We start from the raw sequence: 22,552 nt of genomic DNA, 5'->3' as shown, positions 1-22,552 counted from the left end.
ACCTTCAAAGCCTAAAATATTTACTCTCTGGCCCCTTAAGGAGAGAACTGACCCTTGCTTAGGACCAGAGAAAGCAAATGATAGTGTGACTCAGTGGTTGGAGCTGACATGTTGGACATGATCAAAGATCAGGGGGTGATAACGTAAGGGATACTAGTTATGAGGGTTTTGGTGGAGGTGGACAGTTGGGTGCAGGTTGATAAGGGGGTAAAGTAAAGCCAGAAGAAAGCTAACAGATTGGATGAAAATGGAGAGGGCTTGTGGCTAGATCTCATAATGAGAATGAAAAGCATGATCAGTTGGTGTAAAGCAAAGATGACAGGTAAGGAAGTTGGAGGTGGAGAAGGGAAGCACAGTTGGTTATCTTGGAGATAGAAGAGCTTCACAAATTGTCTATTGATGAGGTCAGGATGATGGAGCATCAGAAGTATGATATTTAAATTCCTGAAGATGATAACAGGGAGACTCTGTAAGAAGAAATAATGTGAATTAGGTTACTAGAGTTATTTGAAGAAAGTGGAAGTGGGCATGGAGTATGAGGTAGATGATGGTAAAGAGTTAAACAGAGGCTGGTGTAAGTAGGTAAATTCCTATAAATAAGGGGAGGGGGAAAGTGATGGTGGCAGTTAAGTGGTCCTCCATTTGCCCTGGCAGCTGTTGTATCCTCTTGACTAGGTAATTGATAGAGGTAGATAAAAAGGCTGCAGGGAAGATGTGGTATTCTCCATAGAAGGTCACATTTACACATAGTCTTTGAGGATGGGAGAAGCAAAGTGGTAGATTAGTTTCAAGTTGTAAAATGAAGCCCTCAAAATAAAAGTAGTTGATTTTTTTTGCACAGATGTGTAAATGTTTTACTTACACAGCTCCTCCTGTAAAGACTTTTTGACGTTAGTACTATTTACTATGTAAAGTTCATTTTTTGTACTAATGAAATTATTAAGGGATTAATACGAAAAATATCTCTTTTTACTTAACTATGAATATATACAAGAGTAACCTGGCAGGTAATCTTCATTTGAAATATTAAAACTGTTTTGATTGGGCTACAAATAACTAATAGATACAAATCACTTGGGCATGATAGTGGTCCTTCCATGACAACGTTAATGTAGAGTCTATATTATGGCTTATGAAGCTTTACTATTAAACATACATATAGGAACATAATGTATTTTAGCCACTAAAAAAAAAAAAAAAAAAAAAAAAAAAAAAAAAAAATCTAGTTAGGGGGATTCCCCTGGCGTTTAAAAGATGACGCAGGAGCCGTTGGTAGCTGCTTTGTTATGTTTTTCTATATTGGTGGGCAAAATGATTCCTGTATATGGCATAATTGGATAGTATTTTCTGAAGGAAAAACTCTTTTCTGTGCCAAGGACTAAAAATATGAGAAGCAGACAAAAGGTAAATTGATAGAAATTTTCACTGTGCTAATTAAGTGGGAAGTTACTGGTTCTTATTATAGAAGCCTCTTTATTTTTTCTGGAGAATCAGACTATTTCCTGATAACCTGAAATCTTAAATACCTAAAATGTGATTTTAAATGGTACCTTTATTTTAAGTGGTTTTCAGTGAATGACCTTTGGAATATTTTTAAAGATTGAGTTAAATTTCTTCTGAATCATAAGAAGAAAATACCTTAATTATGTCATTTATTTTAATTGTATTTTTGTGTTGTGTGTTTTTTCCCTCAGTTCCTATTACAAAGAATATAGCAAAACCACATTCTTCCAAAGCAACCCAGTGTTCAATGAAGTCTCCACAGAAAACTGCTGTAATATTACCAACACAGCAGATCAGGAAATCAAGTCGGATTAAACCACCTGCACCTACTTCAGTCCCCAAGAAGGGGAGTACTGTTAAAAATATCACACCAAAGAAAAAAGGCCCAAACTCAGGAAGAAAGGTTAGTTGTATCTCCTACGAATTTGTATTACAGGTCTCCGTAGTGCCTTATTATTAAACATACAGTTTAGGACTTACTAAGAGTGTTATGATGCCTTTTAGGAATGTACCAAGAGTATATAAGGCTTTTTACAAGGTGGAGCAGGGAGGGGAAGGGAAGGATTGGGAGTTCGGGACTAGCAGATGTAAACTATATATAGGATGGATAAACAACAAGGACCTACTGTATAGCACAGGGAACTATATTCAATATCCTGTGATAAACCATAATGGAAAGGAATATGAAAAAGGATATATAACTGAGTCACTTTGCTATACAGCAGAAATTAAACACAACATTGTCAATCAACTATACCTAATTAAAATTAAAAAAAAAAGTATATAAGGCTTTTTAAGACCTCTGTAACCATCAAGATTGTTATTTCTTTTCTTGGATAAATTTAAAACTGAATAGTGTTCGACCTCTTCAAAACCACATTGAAAATACTGCATGGGTGTATTTATGTTCGAGCCAGTTTATTTAAAACTCCGTATACTTTAAAAATCAATGCGAAGTGAATTTTACTGTACATAGATTATACCTCAGTAAAATGGGGGTGAGGGGGAAATCAGTGTGATAAATTCAGTGATGCCAAAGTCACATCCTACCTAGCTGACTCTCCCCCAAAGAAAACAACTCTAAAACCTGGAAATAATAGAAAAAGCAGCTACCCGAAGACACTGGAGAATGAATGGAAGCAGACAGACTGTGGTTGGGGGGAATACACATAGGAGGAGGGGTGTTATACGAAATTCTATATTCAGCAAACATACTCCTCAAGAATGAAGAACTAAAGACGTTTTCAGGTAAAAGCATACAAAAAATTCATCACTGGCAGAAAAACACTATAAGAAATGCTGAAGGAAGTTATCTCTAGGCAAATACTAATGACTTTCTTTTTGCTTTTTTCCTCTTAATTTCTTTATAAAAATAGGACTATTTAAAGCAATGATTATAATACAATACAGTCTTGTGGGGTTTATAGCATACATAGATATAATACATAAAAAAATTATAGTATAAAGGCTTAAGGGTGGGGGATATGGATTTGTAGCATTGCAAGGTTTCAACATTTTCTGTTAAGTAGTACAATATTAACTTTATGTGGATTGTACATTGAAACTCCCAGAGCATATTGTAAAAATACAAATGCAAAGAAATATAGCTAAAAAGCCAATAGGAAAATTAAAATGGAATTCTAAGGACTATTCAAGTAATCAACAACAACAAAAAAGAGGAAAGTAAGACAGAGGAACAAAACACAGAGGAAACAAACAGAAAACAAATAATAAATGGTAGACCCAGACCCAAACTTATTAATAATTACTTTAAAAATTAGTAAACTAAACTTTTCAATTAGAAGACAGAGATTATCAAAATGGATTTTTTAAAAGATCCAAATACATCCTGTCTACAAGAAATACACTCTAAATATAAAGACATAGAATCTCTCTAGATCTGTTAGAACTGAATTAAATTTCAGCAGTATTACCTTAAACATTTCTGAGTTCAGCCACCTGATATCAATATATATAACGTTTCTATTTTGTTACAACTAATGTTTGCAGTATGGAGCAAAATGACAATACCATTTTGATTTAAAAAACTTACATTAATATTGGTATTTTATTTTAAAAGGCATTCAAAATTTATAAAATAAAAATGAAAAGTCAATAAAACTGAATATTTTTCAAATATAAAATCATAAATATTGAAAAAATCAAATAAGCAGATTATTCTAATGTAAATTCTTAGCAGCTGACATTTTTTAAATTAAAAATAAATTATATAAGGGGACTTCCCTGGTGGCGCAGCGGTTAAGTCTCCGCACTCCCGATGCAGGGGGCCTGGGTTCAATCCCTGGTCAGGGAACTAGATCCCACATGCATGCCGCAACTAAGAGTTCGCATGCCACAACTAAGGAGCCCTCGAGCCGCAACTAAAGGAGCCCGCCTGCCACAACTAAGGAGCTGGAAAGCCACAACTAAGGAGCCCTCCTGACGCAACTAAGACCCGGTGCAACCACATAAATAAATAAATATTTTAAAAAAATAAACTGTATAAACTTAAGGAAAGTTAATGAAATTTAAAGGCAAATCATTTATTTTAAATGCATTTTAAAAATTAAAATGTATCAAGGGTGTCATTGATGCATATATTTAGTACATATTTTCCAGTTGCTGAAAAAAGTCTTTGTGATTAGCTGGTATATGGTCAAGATATGATAACTCCAGAAAGTTTCTCTTCATTCTTTTACTTTCAAATAATTCCAATGCTGATTTGACAATTTTAAAGAAATCTTTTTGAAAATATTGTTGTATGGTGGTGAGGAGGGGCAAGGGAAAGATAATGTAATTTTTTTGATAATAAACTTTTTTGTTGCAAAAGAAGCATTTCAATTCACCTTCATCTTTCTTAGCTTCATTATTTCATCATAAAAAGATGAAGATTCAACTCTTTGAACTAGAGTAGGAATTGTTCTTGCTGTACTCTCCTTTGTCAACTATTTTCTTCCCTTCCTTAAGCATTCTAGAAGTATGGAAGTATGGAAGCATATTTTCCAAATAACTATTCAATTTACATTGTTAGTGCAAACACACTATTTTGGTATGTCATAAGTCAAAGGATTTAGATGTTAGATTTTTAAAATACTGAAAGAACGGGAATATATTGACACAATAATTGTAATTTAGTATTTTCAAAATAATTTACTAAGGTACTGTGAACCCAAATGACAGTCACTAATTTAAACAAATAAAGAAAAATCCGACAACAGAGTGTTTGTTTTTTTCTCCTTTTTCCCTGCCTTTTAAAATATCTTCTATTATTACCTTTTCTAGGCACAAGATCCCCTTCTCTGATACTGAAGAGTTGTGTTTGAAGATAGCTCCTAGAAAACCCCAAGAGTTGATATAAAATAAACAAAACACTAGTGATGTTAACAATACCCAGAAGACATTTGGTTCTTACATACAATAGGCATAATTTTGTATGGACTTTAGCAAGCCACTTACAATTTTGTCAAAATTATCATATGTAATATGGAGAAATGCAGGCTAGATATGGTAAAAACCCAGATGAGTGACTGCTTTCTGAAGACAAACTTTGTCCTCTGCCTTGTTGAGGTCCCCCACCCTCATCTGATGGATTGCTGGATTAGATTTCCAAACTACTTTAGCAGTGTAAAAAACTTACTGGGAACCTCAAAAAAAATAAAAAATAAAACAAGTTTTACAGAGTGAATTATTTTGGCTAAAGTGTGACTAGTTGGAACAGGGGGTAGCATTGGGAATCCCAGCCTCTTGGTCTCTTCCTCTCCTACCTGACCAGCTTATGGGCCCCTCTTAGGAGCACAGTTTGAAAAGTACTGCAGTTTGTGACACAGAGATTTCCAACCCAGAGGACTTCAGACAACTGATCATTTGTGAACCAGTGATGCCAATAATTTTATGACCTCCTTATCTAGGAATTTTTTTTTTTAACAGGAAAAATGTATTCCTGTTGTATGTTCCACATCTTCAGCTCCTCTCAGTACGCTGACCAGAGGACGTCGTGGTGCTTCATATGATAAGGATGCTGTTGCTGGGTCATCTAAAATAGTGATGTCTACAGGTAAATTAATATTTTTAAAAGAGTATAAAATTAGTTATCTTTTGTTGTATTATTTTCAGTGTCTTTGAAGTCTTGGAAATAAAGTAAGAGGGAAAAAAGATGATAGTAAACATTTCTTTTAGCATTTTTCATATTAAAATATTTTGAAATTCTGATTGTTCATTTTGATGTCAAGGAAAAACAATCTGTTTAAATACATAAGTCACTTGAAAATTCAACACCCTTAAGATATTTTATCCCTCTTGGTAAGATTTATAAAATTTACATTATTGTCAAATCTATTCTTGTTTTCCCATTATCTCATTTCACAATTTGTCTTTTTTGTTTTTCATGTATTTTTAAGGTACCTCAAACCTTATTTTAATGCCTTATAAAAATTTCACAGATCCTTGCCTGTCAGGGGGCATGATGACTTTAAATTGTTCTTTGCTATGTGAAGAGTGTGAAATGACAGACACCCAAACTAATCAGTCCCTTTTATTTGTCATTTCCTGCAAATTTCCTTATTCCTTTCCTGTTTTTTAAAGCAAGTTTTTTTGCTCCCTCTCCTAGACCCTTAATTATCTCTCTTACATTCTTCTGTTCCTTGGACTTTTCCCCTCAATTTTTCTTTTCTTATTAAAAAGAAATTATAATTTGATTTAATTTTTTGAAATAGAAATCACTTTAAAAATGATTATTGTAACATACCCCCCCCCTTTTTTTTTTTTTTTTTTTTGGGTCTTTGTTGCTGCGCGTGGGTTTTCTCTAGTTTTGGCGAGCGGGGGCTACTCTTTGTTGCGGTGCACAGGCTTCTCGTTGCAGTGGTTTCTTCTCTTGTTGTGGAGCACGGGCTCTAGAGTGCAGGCTCAGTAGTTGTGGTGCACGGGCTTAGTTGCTCCGCGGCATGTGGGATCTTCCCAGACCAGGGCTCGAACCCGTGTCCCCTGCATTGGCAGGTGGATTCTTAACCACTGCACCACCGGGGAAGCCCGTAACATACCTCATTTTGTCTCTTTATTATTTCTGATTTTTAGTCCATTAGGAGGGGAGCCTAGCTAAACGAGTATAAACATTGAAATCCTTGTTTAGCTCACTTGTGTTCAGTAGAACTTTGTCCATGCCATCAGCACCTCAGGTTAAGTTTTTAATAGGTGTTTCATTTCTGTGACAGAGTCCATCCTTCCTCTGGCTATTGCCACAAAGCTTAATTATATATTTCAACATAGTGAAAGTGAGATTAATGGGTTTTTATTGTACTAAATATAGACTGTATACATGAAAATTTTGCAATATATTGAGTAGTGGATAAAAATAATGTGCCTCTTGATTTAGGGGGACAATATATTTTCTGTTTGTTAATAATCATACTACGTTGTGTGTTAATTTGTATTTGTTGATTCTCAGTGAAGAAAAATTATAGAAACTTGACTGATTGTGATTATAGATTATTTGCTTCTAAATTCTAAATGCTTTTATTATACGAAGGAAAGCATTTATTTTTAAAATTTTCTTCCGTGAACCTCAGCATGTATATAAAGAACATTTTTATTTTCTTAAAAATTAATGAAAAAAATTTCTCTAGGTCATTAGAACTTACTGTGACACATATCTGAAATTATTTGGTTACTTTAGAAAATACTATATGATGAGAGTGCAATATTGTTGATTTAAAATAAATTCAGTCCAAAAGGAGTGTGCTAATATGACCAGTTTTGAAAGAAAAGTCTTATAGTGTGATTACTGTTAAAAAGTGAAAATATTCTTGTCTTTAAGCCATTTTATATAATCTGAGAATGTGTGAAGAATTGTTTTGTGATGCTACTAAAACTTGTATTGTTTTCATTATAATCAGTTTGGGCAGAATTCTAGAAAATGGAATAAGCATTTGGATTATTTATTTCTAGATTTAATATATTTACAAAATGTGAAAATATATTTACATATATATTTTTAGGTAGCAGAAAGGATCACCGATAGTAACTATGTTTAGGTTCTCTTTGAGTGAAGCGTGGCTAATGGGATATATAGTGATTGATTATGTAGTGTTTATGTTCCTTCTAACCAATCTCATTGTTTGTTATATCTATATAATACACGTTTTTCATCAAGTCTGTGTCTATGTAAACAAACATGGAAACTGTGGCCCTCACCTGGATCAGACGAAAATCCAGCAGCTGCCCGACCACTTTGGCCCAGGCCCTGTCAATGTGGTGCTCCGGCGGACGGTGCAGGCCTGCGTGGATTGTGCCATTCAAAGTAAGACTGTTTTTGGATTCCTTAAGCCAGATCATCGTGGAGGAGAAGTGATAACCGGTACGCTCATCTAATCCTTTATGAGGTTTTATTCCCTAATTTGTTTGTAGGTTTCAAGAAGGCAAGGATTTTATAATACATAGATTATTTTATAAATTTATATTCTGTTAACTATAATATTTGAATATTATATTAATGTAATAGAATATGTATAATAATTATATGTTTATAGACTTTTAACCCTGGTTTGGAAAGTTTAACTTTCAATATAGACAAATAATGTCAGAGTAATGCTGTATATTGAGGTAAGAGGTACAGATTTTTCCTTTTACCTGCTATATTAAGCTCACTATAGATAAAGTGAGCTTAATATATTTTAATTTTTTTAGAAAACAGACTAATCTGTAAGAATCTCTAAATAAAAATGTGATTCAAGAAGTGAGTAAGAGGTAAGATACACATGGCTTTCATGACTGTATGATCAGATACTGCATTTGTACCCATGGAATGTTTGGAAGAGCAGGAACTATTGTACATCAGTGGGTTTCTGTTGTTGTTGTTTACTTTATGAATATTTTTAAATGAGAATGCTTTTACTAGTTCAGACTATTGTGTTTGAATGAGAGGAACTTTTATAATTTAAGATTATTCCTTTATAAATTACAAAAACCACACATTAGATTTATAATACATTTCCTAAATTGATGGCTTTTATTTTTGTTGATGTGGTTCTCATCTTTCTGTGATGTAACTCTGACATCTTTTCTTCCCTATAATAGCCTCCTTTGATGGGGAAACTCATTCCATCCAGCTCCCTCCAGTGAACAGTGCATCATTTGCTCTTCGCTTTCTTGAGACCTTGTGCCACAGCCTGCAGTGTGATAACCTTTTGAGTAGCCAGCCTTTTAGCTCTTACAGAGGTAATGGTCATAGTCCTGCAGAGCATGATCAAAATAAATCAGATAAGAGAAAATGTAAAATTTTATACTGTGCTTCTATTTTATATTAGATTCTACATTAACTTGAGAATCTTATATAATTCAGTTTTTCCTGTGTCTTCCTCAAAGTAAACCTTTTAGCCACAGTGAACTAATTAGACATGTATAATATATAGTTTTTGTTCATTCAAAGTGGAAAAGTAATTTCTTATTGAATTCATAATTAACTTGAGAATCAAAACCTGAAAGGTGTATCATTGTGGGGTTTCTTTGTTTTTTAAAATTTATTTATGTATTTATTTATTTTTGGCGGCGTTGGAGCTTCGTTGCTACGCATGGGCTTTCTCTAGTTGTGGCGATCGGGGGCTACTCTTCGTTGCGGTGCACGGGCTTCTCATTGTGGTGGCTTCTCTTGTTGCAGAGCACGGACTCTAGACGTGCAGGCTTCAGTAGTTGTGGCTTGCGGGCTCCAGAGCGCAGGCTCAGTAGTTGTGGCGCACGGGCTTAGTTGCTCCGCAGCATGTGGGATCTTCCCGGACCAGGACTCGAACCTGTGTCCCCTGCGTTGGCAGGCGGATTCTTAACCACTGCGCCACCAGGGAAGCCCCCTCAGTCCTCTTTTAAGTACTGTCTGTATGGTATATTTTTTCCCATCCTTGTACTTTCAACCTATTTGTGTGTTTGAATTTAAAGTGTAGTAAGTTTGTAATACAACTTTTAAAAAAAATCCATTCTGCCAATCTAATTTTTTACTGGAGTGTTTATTTCATGTACATTTAATTTAATTACTGATAAGGTAGGACTTACATCTACCATTCTTTATGTCTCTCTTTTTTTTGGGGGGGTGGGGCTAGTCTTTTCCTCCATTACTGCCTTCTTTTGTTTTAAGTAGATGTTTTCTTGTGTACCATTTTATTTTCCTTGTTCTTTTTACTATTTTTTTGAGTTATTTTCTTAGTTAGTTGCCTTGGGGATTACAATTAACATCTTAATTTAAAACAATCCAGTTTGGATTAATACCAACTTAATTTTAATGTTATGCCAAAACTTTGCTCCAGCATAGTTTTGTTTTCTGCCCACTTCTTTGTGCTGTTATTGTCATACAAATTATATTTTATACATTATAAGCTCCCAAATACAGTTTTATAAATACGGCTTTTTAAAAAAAATAAATTTATTTATTTTATTTATTTATTATTTTTGGCTGCATCAGGTCTTCGTTTCTGCGTGTGGGCTTTCTCTAGTTGCGGCGAGCGGGGGCTACTCTTAGTTGTGGTGTATGGGCTTCTCATTGCAGTGGCTTCTCTTGTTGCGGAGCACGGGCTCTAGGCACGTGGGCTTCAGTAGTTGTGGCTTGCGGGCTCCAGTAGTTGTGGTTTGCGGGCTCTAGAGCGCAGGCTCAATAGTTGTGGCGCACGGGCTTAGCTGCTCCGTGGCATGTGGGATCTTCCCGAACCAGGGCTTGAACCTGTGTCCCCTGCATTGGCAGGTAGATTCTTAACCACTGCGCCACCAGGGAAGCCCTGTAATTATTGCTTTATGTAGTTGTCTTTTAAATGAGAAAGGAGAAGAAAAGAGTTATAAACACAAGTATATTTACTGGTACTGTTTTTTTTTTTTTTAAATGTGGATTTAAGTTATTCTCTATTTTCATTTCAACTTGAAGGAGTCTCTCTAGTATCTCTTATAGGGTAGCTCTCTACAAGTGAGGAATTCTCTCAGTTTTTCTTTATGGAGAATTTCCTATTTTCTCCTTCAGTTTTTAAAGATTAGTTTTGCTAGATATAGAATTCTTGGTTGACCATCTTTTTGTTTCAGTGCTTTGAATATGCCATCCCACTTCCTTCTAGCCTGTGTAGTTTCTGATGAGAAGTCAGTTGCTAATCTTATTGAGGCTCCTTTGTATGTGATGATTTGCTTTTCTCTTGCTGATTTCAAGATTCTCTTTGTCTTTTGCTTTTGGTGGTTTGACTCTAGGTGTGGATATCTTTGCATTTATAACTGGAGATTCTTGTGCTTTTTGGATTATGCAGATTAATGTTTTGCATTAAAGTTGGGAAGCTTTTAGACATTATTTCTTCAGATAGTCTTTTTGCTCCTTACTCTCTCTGTCCTCTCCTTCCAGGACTCTCCCATTATGTTTATTGCGGCATGCTTGATGGTGTCCCACAGGTCTCTGAAGTCTGTTCATTTTTTTTTCTCTCTCTCTCTCTTTTTTTTTTTTGTTCCTCAGACTATATAATCTCAATTGACCTCTTAAAAAATTTGGTGATTCTTTCTTCTGCTAATTCACATCTGCTGTTGAGCCCCTCTAGGGTTTTTTTTTTTTTTTTTTTTTATTTATTATACTTTTCAAGTCCTGAATTTCTATTTGGTTCTTTTTATAATGTTTATCACTTTATCGATAGTGTGAGACATTGTTCTTATACTTTCCTTTAGTTCTTTAGACATGATTTTTTTTTAAGTTCTTTAAACATATATAAAATAACTGACTTGATATCTTTGCTTAGTAAGTCCAGTGTCTGGGCTTCCTCAGAGGCAGTTTCTGTTGACTTTTTTCCCCCTGTGTATGGGTCATACTTTCCCCTTCTTTGCATGTCTCCTAATTTTTTAATTGAAATTTAAAAGTAATATAATGCAGCAACTCTGAAAATTAGGTTCCCTCCCCCTTCCTAGGCTCTGTTGTTGTTGCTGGTGCTGTTTGGATTTTTAGTGACTCTCCTGGACTAATTTAATGACTTTTCCAGGTCTAATTTTGTTATATGTGGCTACTGAAGTCTGTTCACTTAGCTTAGTGGTCAGCTAATAATTGGACAGGGATTTTCTTAAGTGCCTGGAACCAGTATGTCTCCCGGCCTTTGCCAAGGGGTTCTTAGTGTGTGTTGGGACTTACCTTGAACATTCCAGGAGACAGTTTACAAATCTGCTTTGTGCAGGGCTTCAAGGTCAGCAAAAAATGAAAGATTAGGGCCTCCTAAAGTCTTTCCTGAGCATTCATACAACCATGTACATACATATGGCCTTCTAGATTCCCAGGAATATCTCAGTGCTTTTCAGAGTCCCCTAATGGACATCTCATTCTCCAGTTTTTCCTTTTAAGCTTCTTGGTCAGCTTCTTGTCAGCCCCAACTGGTAATACTACCTCTGGGAGCTGCAGTGTTAAACAATTGCCATTGTTGTGGGTTTTTTGGTTTGGTTTTGGTTTGGTTTTTGACCAGTGCTTTGGATAGGGCTGTTTACACAGAGCAGGCTCTGATTTAGGTCAAATAAAACAAGCCCAGAGATCAGAGGTTTTCAGTGAGCTGCAAGATTGATCAAATAGTGACAGTTCTCTGGGGGTGGAGCTTTTGGAGAGTTCCAAATCCTTTGTGCCCCCTCCAGTGCTAGGCTGGCTGCTGGCTTTCACAGCTACTGTAGTTGCGAAGCTGTTGGTTTGCAAGGCTGCTGCAAAACTGGGGTGAATGGGATTATATTAGGGAAGCTAAAATGCCACAGAATTTGTTGTTCTTTCTGAGATTCAGCCATTTTTCTTGAATAAATGCTTTTTGGGTTGTTGTAATCCTTTAGTTAACGTCCAGAATTTTGAAAAAGTTAACTTTGCCAGTGCTGTCATTATTTTTATGAAGGAGTGGATTTTCTGAAGTCCTTAATCAGTCATCCTGGAAGTTGCTTCTCTATGATGACTTCTCTATGAAGTACTTTGTAAATTATCTGGCTTTTTCTAGTTATCTCTGCAGGAACAATTTCATGCCTGAGCTCACTACGATACCCAGAAGCAGAAGTCAAGAATCAATTTTATGTTTGTATCAACCCCAGATAGTAGACCATATACCAGCTTCATAAACTTTTCATAAAGAAAGTATTATAATATTACAAGTAAAAGATAAGTAAAGACTTTTTCTGATCTTGCTATGATTCTGAGGTAAATATGTATAGAAAACTTTAGAAACTGTATATTTTAGTACTCCAATTTTCTGTATCATTAAATGGGTATGAAAAGAGTCAATTATTTCTCTTCTTAGAATTTAGCTGTCCGAATTGTAGAAATATCTCTCATTCACTGAAGTATGTTTTGCCCGTTGGTTTTGTAGTTGATGATTAAAAATAAAATCAAATGGTGAGAGCTCTCTTAGACTCATTAGTAATCAGTCAGTAACTGGATGGCTAAAGATTGCTCATCAGACGATTTTGAGAGGCATGCCTGGCCCCCAGCCATTTTGAACTAGATGAAGTTTGACTTTGGTACTTTCTCATTGCAGTCTTTCTTCTCTCTGGAGGTCTGTTATCCTACTTTATAGATTTCTATTGCACTTTATTTTTCCTTTTAGTTGGAGATTAAATCAAAATATCGATCGATAATGTAGTGTAATGTAGTCTAATATAGTGTAATAGTGTAATTAATAAATTGAAATGTCTTTACTTTCAGGATTATGCCTTAAAGTGTGGTCCTTTAGGAAGAAATGCATTTGGTTGAATGATAAGTAAGCAGTAGAATTGTTGTAAGGGTACCCCTAGGCCAGGATTGTTGCCTGTAAAATGGAGTGTTCATTGTACCCTATCTTCTCTTTAACTTCTCTGAATTCTTAACTTTTCTTGCTCATGGGAGCAATTTTCCCAGGTCTTTTTAGACACATTACAATTGGTTGCCTCACTGTTGGCCTGAGAGAGTTAGAAAGATGTGATGACCCTAGAATAAATGAAGCCTAGACATAATGCCTTTAACCCTTGAATATAATATCACTGAAATATTTAATAGGATGAAATGAACACATCTTGTTCATAAATAATCGATAAATTATTGATGAAGTTATAGTAGGCAAATGATTTAGAAACAAAAGTGTTTTATGCTGATGATATGAAAACGCTTGAGTATATTAATTAGTTATAACAGACATTTCTTTTTTTGAAAACAGTAAAAGAAGATACAACAGAAAAGAAAAGCACCAAACGACCTTCTCAGCAACCTCTGCCTTATGTTGCTCCTCTCTCTCCTAAGCTCCCCAAAACAAAGGTGCATGCCTCTGAAGGTAAATAGTATTTACATGTTGCAAGACTGGGGAGAAAAGTCACTCTTCTATCACTTATATGCTCTTGAGTGTTGATGCTGGAAGTAGGGGAGTATATTCCCCCAAATCAGTTTGGCAGTTAGGCTACTACTTTGGCAGCTTTGTTGAGCACTTCATTCCCTTCAGAAGTGCACAGTTGTCATTTCTCCTTAGATTAAAGAAAAACAGTTATAGGCGTATTTTCCATTCGGCTTTGTATTGCTAAAAGCTGATAGAAAGAGGAATAGAAAAACCTAGTACATTTCTCCAGTGAAAGTTTTAATAAGTGCCCAAGGAGTAAGCAAATGTTAGAAACCAACTGTGTGATCATATTGTAACAAAGAGTTGTGAAGAACGGCATTCCTAAAAATAAATGCTTTAGTGAGGTGTTCATAGTCTTGGTGGCAAGACTGGCAAGGGTTAGTTGCCATGAGAAAAATAGGTGATGTCATTAGAATCAATTTGGATTTCAGGACAGTGTCCATTACTATAAACACCAAGAAAGGGATGGCCATGTGCTTTGTGTTAGAGGTTTGTGGTTCAGTATAGTATGGCTTAAGTGAACTGTTGTTGGCAGTTAGGGGATTTTTGACCTTTTAATAGTATTCGAGCTGTAAGTCTGTTGAAGATAATTGCCTTTGTCTTTTTTCTTATTGCCTTTGTCTTTTTTTCTTGTAGAAGAAGTATTATCTGCTGAGGGAAATGGCATGCCCAAAGGGGAAATGCTTTCTGAAGAGTCCAAGAACTCACCACTAAATCCAGCAAGTTCTTTGAACCCTGCCAGCAGAAGTCCTGTAAGCACTCATACTCCAGTCTCCAGGAGTGTTTTTCAAAGTGTGCCATGCACCTCGAGTTCAACACTGGTGGGGACCAAATCATCTTCCAAGAGCGGTCACCATGAAGTTACATTCCAGAAGCAGAGGAAAAGTGAAGGTATATTCAAAAACAGTGATTCTCAGCCAGTGTGTTTGTCTTTCCCCTTAAGGTTTCCGTGCCCCACAACATCCCCTGAGAGTTTATCGCATTGGAGAAAGTGCCAAAAGTGAGGAGGTCGAGTCCTCCCCTTCACATCATTTTCAGGGCCAAGCTGCTACACATGCTCTAATCCTCATGGCATTACAGAACTATTTCTGGGAATCTGGATCACCAACCATGTTTCTGATGGAGACTTCGCAGTTTAGTGCTTTTCCATCCATTGTAATTTATCATTTCCTTGGTTACTGCCTGGACTCACAACCCTCGCATGACTCTGAGGCCTGGAAGGATGCACTCCCTCTTCTTTCTGACGTACTCTCTTCCTTGTCCCTATTGAGACCTTTCCTGGCCCCAGCCTGTATGTGGTTCCCAGATCTAGGCTCTGGCATCCTGTTGCTGCAGCCATTTCCCCATTTTCCACACTCCCAGTCGTTCCCTCAGACCCCCAGGAGAACATCATATGTATAAACAGGACAGTATCCTACTCTTCATTTGGAAAGAGCCAGAGCAGCCTTCCATGTGCAAAGATAGCTACTATCCTGTACCCTTTTAAAAGGGTTAAGGGTGCTGTGGTGGGGGGAATAAGTGTTTTGTCTTTTGTCACCAGATAGGCATCTAGGCAAGGCTGAGGAGTAAAGGAAGTAGGAATCAACTAACTCCCCTGCCTTTCATAATGGATATTATCTATGGGCAACTGCACTGTACCACATGCTGTGATACATTTAATATCGTCACCCCCATCTCCTACTCCGTGTAGATTGTCTCTGGTTTTGGAGTGATTTTTGTAGAGAGACTGAAGATAGATGTTCATTTTATAAAGGGGTAATGTACCCTGAATTTTTAGATATTTTCACAATATATGAGTTTATGAAGACAGGCCTTCTGATCTCCTAGTGTATATAAGACAGAGCCATTAAGGAGAAGAGCATGACTGGACTTTGATTATTTTTCACATAATTTTTTATTTCATGTAATTATTTGAATAACACTAAAATAATGTTCATAGCCTTCTCTGATTGTTTGGAAGATGTGGGCCCAATTAAATTATTTTCCATGATAGATTAGAAATAGATGAGCTCACAGTTGTTTTATTTTTATTTTTTAAATTTTTTATTTTTTAAATTTTTAAAATAAATTTATTTATTTTATTTATTTTATTTTTGGCTGTGTTGGGTCTTCGTTGCTGCACGCGGGCTTTCTCTGGTTGCGGCGAGCGGGGGCTACTCTTTCTTGCGGTGCGCGGGCTTCTCATTGCGGTGGCTTCTCTTGTTGCGGAGCATGGGCTCTAGGCATGTAGGCTCAGTAGTTGTGGCTCGCGGGCTCTAGAGCGCAGGCTCAGTAGTTGTGGTGCAAGGGCTTAGTTGCTCCGGGGCATGTGGGATCTTCCTGGACCAGGGCTCGAACCTATGTCCCCTGCATTGACAGGCGGATTCTTAACCACTGCGCCACCAGGGAAGGCCCTGTTTTATTTTTAATATAAAATTATAGTTTTATACCAGAAATCGTATCTTTACATATAGTTTATTTGTAGTAATCCGTAAAAGTAGTTATATGTTATTCAAAACATAACTATACCAGATTCTGATGACAGAAACCAAAAATCCCACACAAATATAAGTTAATTTAGAGGTATGGTTAGCCTTGCCAGTAGTTTTTTAAGTATTAAATTGAGTCTGTTTTGAGTTAAAGGAGAAGACTTTTCTGTCTAGATTGTTAGAATGCCTTAGGCATGGCATGGTCTATACCATCATCGTTTTTACTTGGGTTGATACAGCCCAGCAGCATTTCTTGGTAGACCAACATTTTTATCTCTGACAAGTAGAAAGTAGGATAGATTTTACTAAAGAGTTTTTATTTCATATCAAAGTTACGCTATTTAAAAAGAAAATAAGTAAAATTTACCATTGTGAGTTCTTTTATCTTCTGATTTTCTTTGCCCTTTCCCTGGGTGAATACTCAAAATACCCATAAAATGGCCAGAGCCCAGAGGATAGGAAAGAAAAGGTGCACTTTTGGCTAATTCACACATACAAAAATATTAAATTTGTATTGACGGTCCTTGTTTAGAGAAACAAATCCTCCTAGCAAATTACAAAACCCACTTCTCTTATCATACACTAACTTTAGAGAGTCAAGCACTCTGGTTGAGTAAATGAATACCTGTCTGGACACAAAGAAATTTCAATACAACGTAGTGAACGGCACAGCTATAACTTTTTGAGGTATGAGCACTTGAATTGTTTCATGTCTTAGTTACTTCTTTTTTAAACATATAAACCTTCAACCAAAATATCTATTACTATGCAGTGAAACTTGAAAGAGGCATTCAGTATAATGTTAAAGTTACTTCTGACCTAGCTAAGCACAAAATAATCTTGTTTTCTTCAAAATTCAGGTAAGCATATCAGGCTTGAGAGACAGGAATTTAAAGAATAGAGTGATGCTAAAAACCATCCATATTGAATACATTAAAGTGAATAAATTTAAGCAATGATCAAACTGTAAATTCTGGGGATTTCCATTGCAGTTAGCTAGTAAAATAAACCTAATTTGGAGATATCAAGAGGAGAAAGATTGAGAGAAACTCTTTGAAATATTTAAAGTAAGAAAGCAGTAAGTTAGCTTAGATTAACCTAATTTAACCCAAGTAACAGATCTTTTGCTGTATTTTCCTGTGGCCAAAGTGGCCTCGGATTGCTCAGTCTCTTTTATGATCTTTGGAACTGCAAGGTGTCTTCCGAAGCTGCTTTTGTTGTTTGGGGGAGGTCAGGTGGGACATTCTTGAGTAGCCATCCTCAGGTCATCTTTACTAGGCTTTCCCTGGATTTTATCTTGGAGTCCTGGGTCCATGCCGGGGTACTTCACAGAAGGTTCCAGGAATGAGACAATTACTCCCTACCTAACATCTCTTCTTTCAGGATAATGATCAGGTCAAGTACGATTTGTCTTTTTTCCCCCCATTGACGCTCCAAGTTATATAGCTGTACCTGACCCCAGTGTCCTGAAACAAGGCTTCTCTAAGGACCCTTCAACCTGGTCTGTGGATGAAGTGATACAGTTTATGAAACATAAAGATCCTCAGATATCAGGCCCCCTCGCCGACCTCTTCATGCAACATGTAATGTATCTTTTGATCCGGTTTTCCTGCCGTAATGACTTTGAATGACCTCTGTGCAGGCCCTTCAGTTGGATACTGATTAGTGTGGATGGTGGGGGAACCCTATCAACTGATTTTTCCATATGCGAGAAAGTTTACTTTGCCCAAAGTTAGAGCCTTAAAGGGTGGAGGCTGGATCTGTGCTTTAAATGGGTACCCGAGTACCTAAAATACTACAAGTCTTCAAGTTCTCAAGAGAAGATGATTCGGCATGGCCGCTCTCAGGTGTCTTCTCCTTTGTAACAACAGTTACAAGGATCCTCCTCCCCACCTGCTCCCTGCTCGGCCCCAGGACCGTGAGTAGGAGGGGTGACCACAGCTGTGACAGGGTGTCTTCCTTGTTATGATGCCCGATGAATCCAGTAACTGTAAAAGATTAAGTGCAGCTTTATTTTAAATAGGAACTCATGAAAACCAAATAATATGCTTCCACGACATAAATTGCTTCATTAAGGAAATAATTTTAGGAGGATGCCTTGTGTCTGTTAAATAATGTTTATAGTCTTTTCTAATAAATCAAATTCATGACCAAATATCTATGTATTCCTTTTTGACATTGTAAGAAAATCAGTAATAAGTTTTCGTATCTAATTAGCTTCACACAACTAACTGAATAGCTTTCAACATAATGACAACACTGTATAGCACATTTACAGTTTGCATTAATGCTGATATACTCATATTCCCAGCCTTTCTAAGAAAGTTAATGACTGTCTGAAATTCATTTCTACAGTTCACAGTTTTCTACCCTTTGTCATAAATACGTGGTATTTTATTCAACATATAGTATTTAAAATCAGAGTTTGATGCTAAGGCCACTTTTCAAAGATACTGGGTTAAATTTCCTTTTTCTTAAAATTTGAAGTGAATTTAGAAATTTGCAAATGATGCTTCACATATAAGTTACATTTTTAATAGTTTTCAGGAAATAAATGCATATTCAGAGAATATATATTGAGAATGTACAGCTGCTCCCTATTTTACATGTTCTTATATGTACGTAATGTGACAGAACATGAAATCAGTATTAGTAATTATAATTTCTTTCTCTCTGTAGGAGATTGATGGGAAGGCTCTGCTACTACTCAAAAGTGATGTGATGATGAAGTATATGGGGCTGAAGTTGGGGCCAGCCTTAAAGTTATGTTACTATATTGAAAAACTTAAAGAAGGAAAATATAATTGAAAAAAAATGTATAAGTTTAGATTAGACATAATTTTCAATATTCTTGATAACTTTTTAATTTAAAAGTATTTTTATTCTCGTAGCAGTTTTTGTTTTGTAGACGGTTCCTCTAAAACTACGTTATATCCAGAATTGCAGAACTACATTGCAAGTCCAGTCTACTTCTTTAAAACACATTAACATGTTAGTATTAGCATATTCAACTTGGCAGTCCTTTATGTCTTATTATTATTTTACACTTTACAGTTTATTATTTAATTGTACAGTTTACAAATATACTTAATGCAGGAAACAGAGGAACACCGTTGATTTTGATTAATGTTTATATATAAAACCAAAACAGCTACATCCCAAAGGGGAAAGTATCAGGGACTGACAGGCTCTCTAATAAAATCCATGAGAAGTTTTCCTTAGAAAAGAATTTAAAGATGCAACTGTAGATATCATCTCTTTTTCAAATATTTTATGTCTGTTACTGCAATGTTCTGTTCGTGTTCTACCAATTTCCGGAAAGGGAATAGCCATATAAATTATTTTCCTTTCGTTATTATTTCTCTGTATGTTGTGTTTGTTCATATTTAAAGAAAAAAAACAAGCTTATAAACTTTCATAAAGTGTTCTTACCAGTTTTTGATAAATTTCGAACAATTGTTAAGATAGAATGGTTGTTTTATGCAGGAGATATTATACTACTACAAGGGTGGTTTGGATGGAGTCTGATTAAAATTTTTCAGTGAAATACCTATTATTTCAAAACTTTACATATTTTCTCTAAGCTTAGACATTTAACTAGGCATTCATTTCTCATATCTCTATATGAGGACACCTGTGCCCAAATTTTTAAAATATATATATTTTATTGTCTGTGTTTATTCTTCATATGGATACTATACCATATTTATATATTATTCTATACCTGTAGGTATTCAAACAAGTAAATCTGTTCTTTTTGAATTTAATATGGCACTTTGCACTGCCACAGAGGTAATGGTGAACTATTTATATAGTTGGATGTTTTTATTCTGAAAAATATATGTGCATCATTTGCTATCACTAGTACCTCTCAGCTTAGTCTTCAGGGGATAAGAAACAATCCATAGATTGGTTTCCATACAGGGAAGTTCTCTGTCCTATGCAATGTTGCTAGTTAATTTGCTTAGTTCTGAGCCATTTATTCTGCTAAATTTTGGAAGATGCATTAATTCAGACTTATCATTTTGGGCTTTATTTTTAAAGTTAGAACTTTCAAGGGGAAATGGTGCTATATGTTTATTGTTATTACTTTGTATAAGTTTGGTGTAATGTTAATAAGCTATGAGAATCTGTGCTAAAAGTATTAGCCATTTGTTATAAATGCCAATAAAATGTACACCAGGGGCAAGAATGTACATTTTCTTTTTTAGAAAACCAAATGTACTTTATATGAGAATGCTACTATTTAAAGGGTGGTTTCATCTATGTTATTCATTTTGTGTTATAAGACAAAATTCTAATTTAAACTTGGTCTTCTCTCAAATTGTTTGTGTGAAGATGCTGTGCCCAGTTAAACAGTCCTCAGGTGTTTGTATAAATACTGTTTTACAGTTTTCAGATTTTAAAATATAATAAAGTTTAATAACCACAGCCATTAATGTCAAAGCCTCAGATTTGATTTTACTTGCTTTCACCACATTATATTAATGTATGAATCAGCTATAGTTGAAAAAGCAGCACTCTAGTAAGTTTGTGGCTTTATATGTCCAAATACTTGGTTTTACCACTTGCTATTCCTAGGAGCAAAGGGCTGATCTTTTGCAGGGGCCTTAAATGAGACCCCAGGGAAGCAGTAAGAAGTTAAATCAATGAGCTTTATCTGTACTCAAGTTAGTTGGCAGTGATGCAAGTGTGCTAGAAAATGCCAGTGCCCCCATATATCTCATCCTACCTGAGTTCATGCATCTGGCTGGCAATTCTGGCTGCTCTTTTACCACTGGGGGCCAGAAGCCATACTGCTACTCAGCCTTCAGCTCTCCCAGCTTACCTGGTGGAAAAGCCCTAGAGGCTCAGGGTTGTGGTTGAATCACCTTCAAGATCCGACCCCTCAGCCCACCCGCACCAGGAGCTGCTGCCTTGGAACCCAGAAACTCTTACTGCTGTTCATTGGAGACAACCGGGCCCTAACTGAGGCTCCAGGGATGATGAGCTCAAGTAACTGGAATGGAGGTGTCGATTTTCACTATCTGGTTTGTAAATTTTTGTCCAGAAACTATCATGCCGTGTTAGCGCGGGTTACCTGTGAACTTAGTTATCTTTGCTCTAGTTTTCCCCCTCAGTCCATTCTTCAACTTTCTGTGGGCAGCAGGATTCTGCAACTTGAGCTCTAAAGCCCTCTGGGCACATTGAGCATGTGCTTTTCTGTCTTTTGTCTACGTGATTTCTAATTGTTGGACAGTCTTATGGTACATGGTTCAGAATAGAATTTCCCAGACTTTTAAATTGGGACTCCCTCTGTAAACATGAAAAAACCATGCCCTTCTGTAATATTAGAAATTAAAAATTAAACATCATGACTAGGAACAGTGATTATGGGAGGAAAAGTGCTGCTTTTTCAAGCTACATAAGGGACTGTACTCACAGTTGGTTGAGTAAATGAAGTATGTTTAAATCTCTGGGGCTGTTTCTACAGTGTGATGCTAGGACTTGCTTATATTTTTAAGTGCTCTGACGCTGATCCAGGGAATGGAGGGAGCTCTTAGGGAGGACATGTAAGCCAGGGCCCACCTTCAGAACACATGGTGGACAGTTTGCATCTGATCCCTCCTGACGTTTCCCCTGTTTTGTCCAGCATTTTGATGAAATTGAACCCTGAAAGCAGCTCTCCACAATGAGCGCATACTAAGACCAAGCTTGCCCACTCTCCCTGCTGTACAAGAGGCAACAGCAAAAAGACTTTATTGTATCAATCAGTCTTTGACATAAGGAAGCAAAATTAAACGGCAGATACTGGTATAATTAAAAAGGCATTATTGATAGACATTAGATTCAAAAAGAAAATTCACTGTTAAGAATCCATGGAGCTTTCACAAAATTGAGTACATACTAAGCTACATAGAACACTCTGAATCACAGGAAACAAAGTTAGGACAGGCTACAGTCTGGGACATAAAATTCAGAAGTTAATGAGATACTTCTGAAACGCTAACAAGAAAAACAATAAGCACCCCTACCTTTGTAGCCACAGCTTCTTTCCTGAACTTTCTCCTTGAGTTCTAGGCCTGGGTATGTCACTGTCTACTGATGTCTCCACCTGCAAGCCCACAGCATCTCCTCCTCATCACACCTGAATCTTTTCCCATCTTCCTTTGCTGATGTGCCCGTCTCCAGTCCCTGCCTTAACAGCGCCTCACCCACTGATGCATCCGGGCGCCTGACAGAGTGACTGCCGGTGTTGGCCTCCGCTCCTCATTGCCCACAGCCCAC

The 22,552-nt window shown here is 36.3% G+C and overlaps 1 protein-coding gene across 3 annotated transcripts in view; it reads left to right on the top strand.

Annotated features, from left to right (window-relative positions):
- Positions 1–20,645, top strand: part of SCML2 (Scm polycomb group protein like 2) — a 106,575-nt gene extending 85,930 nt beyond the window's left edge. For 2 of the 3 annotated variants that reach the window (XM_036840546.1, XM_036840544.1), the window contains 7 exons: positions 1,695–1,906; positions 5,431–5,557; positions 7,649–7,852; positions 8,572–8,712; positions 13,644–13,757; positions 14,454–14,708; positions 18,965–20,645. In XM_036840546.1, coding sequence (XP_036696441.1) covers positions 1,695–1,906; positions 5,431–5,557; positions 7,649–7,852; positions 8,572–8,712; positions 13,644–13,757; positions 14,454–14,708; positions 18,965–18,972 — 1,061 coding nt within the window. In that variant the 3' untranslated portion in view covers positions 18,973–20,645. Of the gene's footprint in view, positions 1–1,694; positions 1,907–5,430; positions 5,558–7,648; positions 7,853–8,571; positions 8,713–12,455; positions 12,566–13,643; positions 13,758–14,453; positions 14,709–18,964 lie in introns of those variants that run through there. The other variant, XM_036840545.1, reaches the window with a different exon arrangement.
- The last annotated feature ends 1,907 nt before the right edge of the window (positions 20,646–22,552 follow it).

Source organism: Balaenoptera musculus, chromosome X, assembly GCF_009873245.2.
Source record: "Balaenoptera musculus isolate JJ_BM4_2016_0621 chromosome X, mBalMus1.pri.v3, whole genome shotgun sequence".
In the NCBI taxonomy this organism is placed as follows: domain Eukaryota; kingdom Metazoa; phylum Chordata; class Mammalia; order Artiodactyla; family Balaenopteridae; genus Balaenoptera; species Balaenoptera musculus.
The sequence above is the reverse complement of the archived record's forward strand: the minus strand, read 5'-3'. Positions and strand labels throughout refer to the sequence as shown.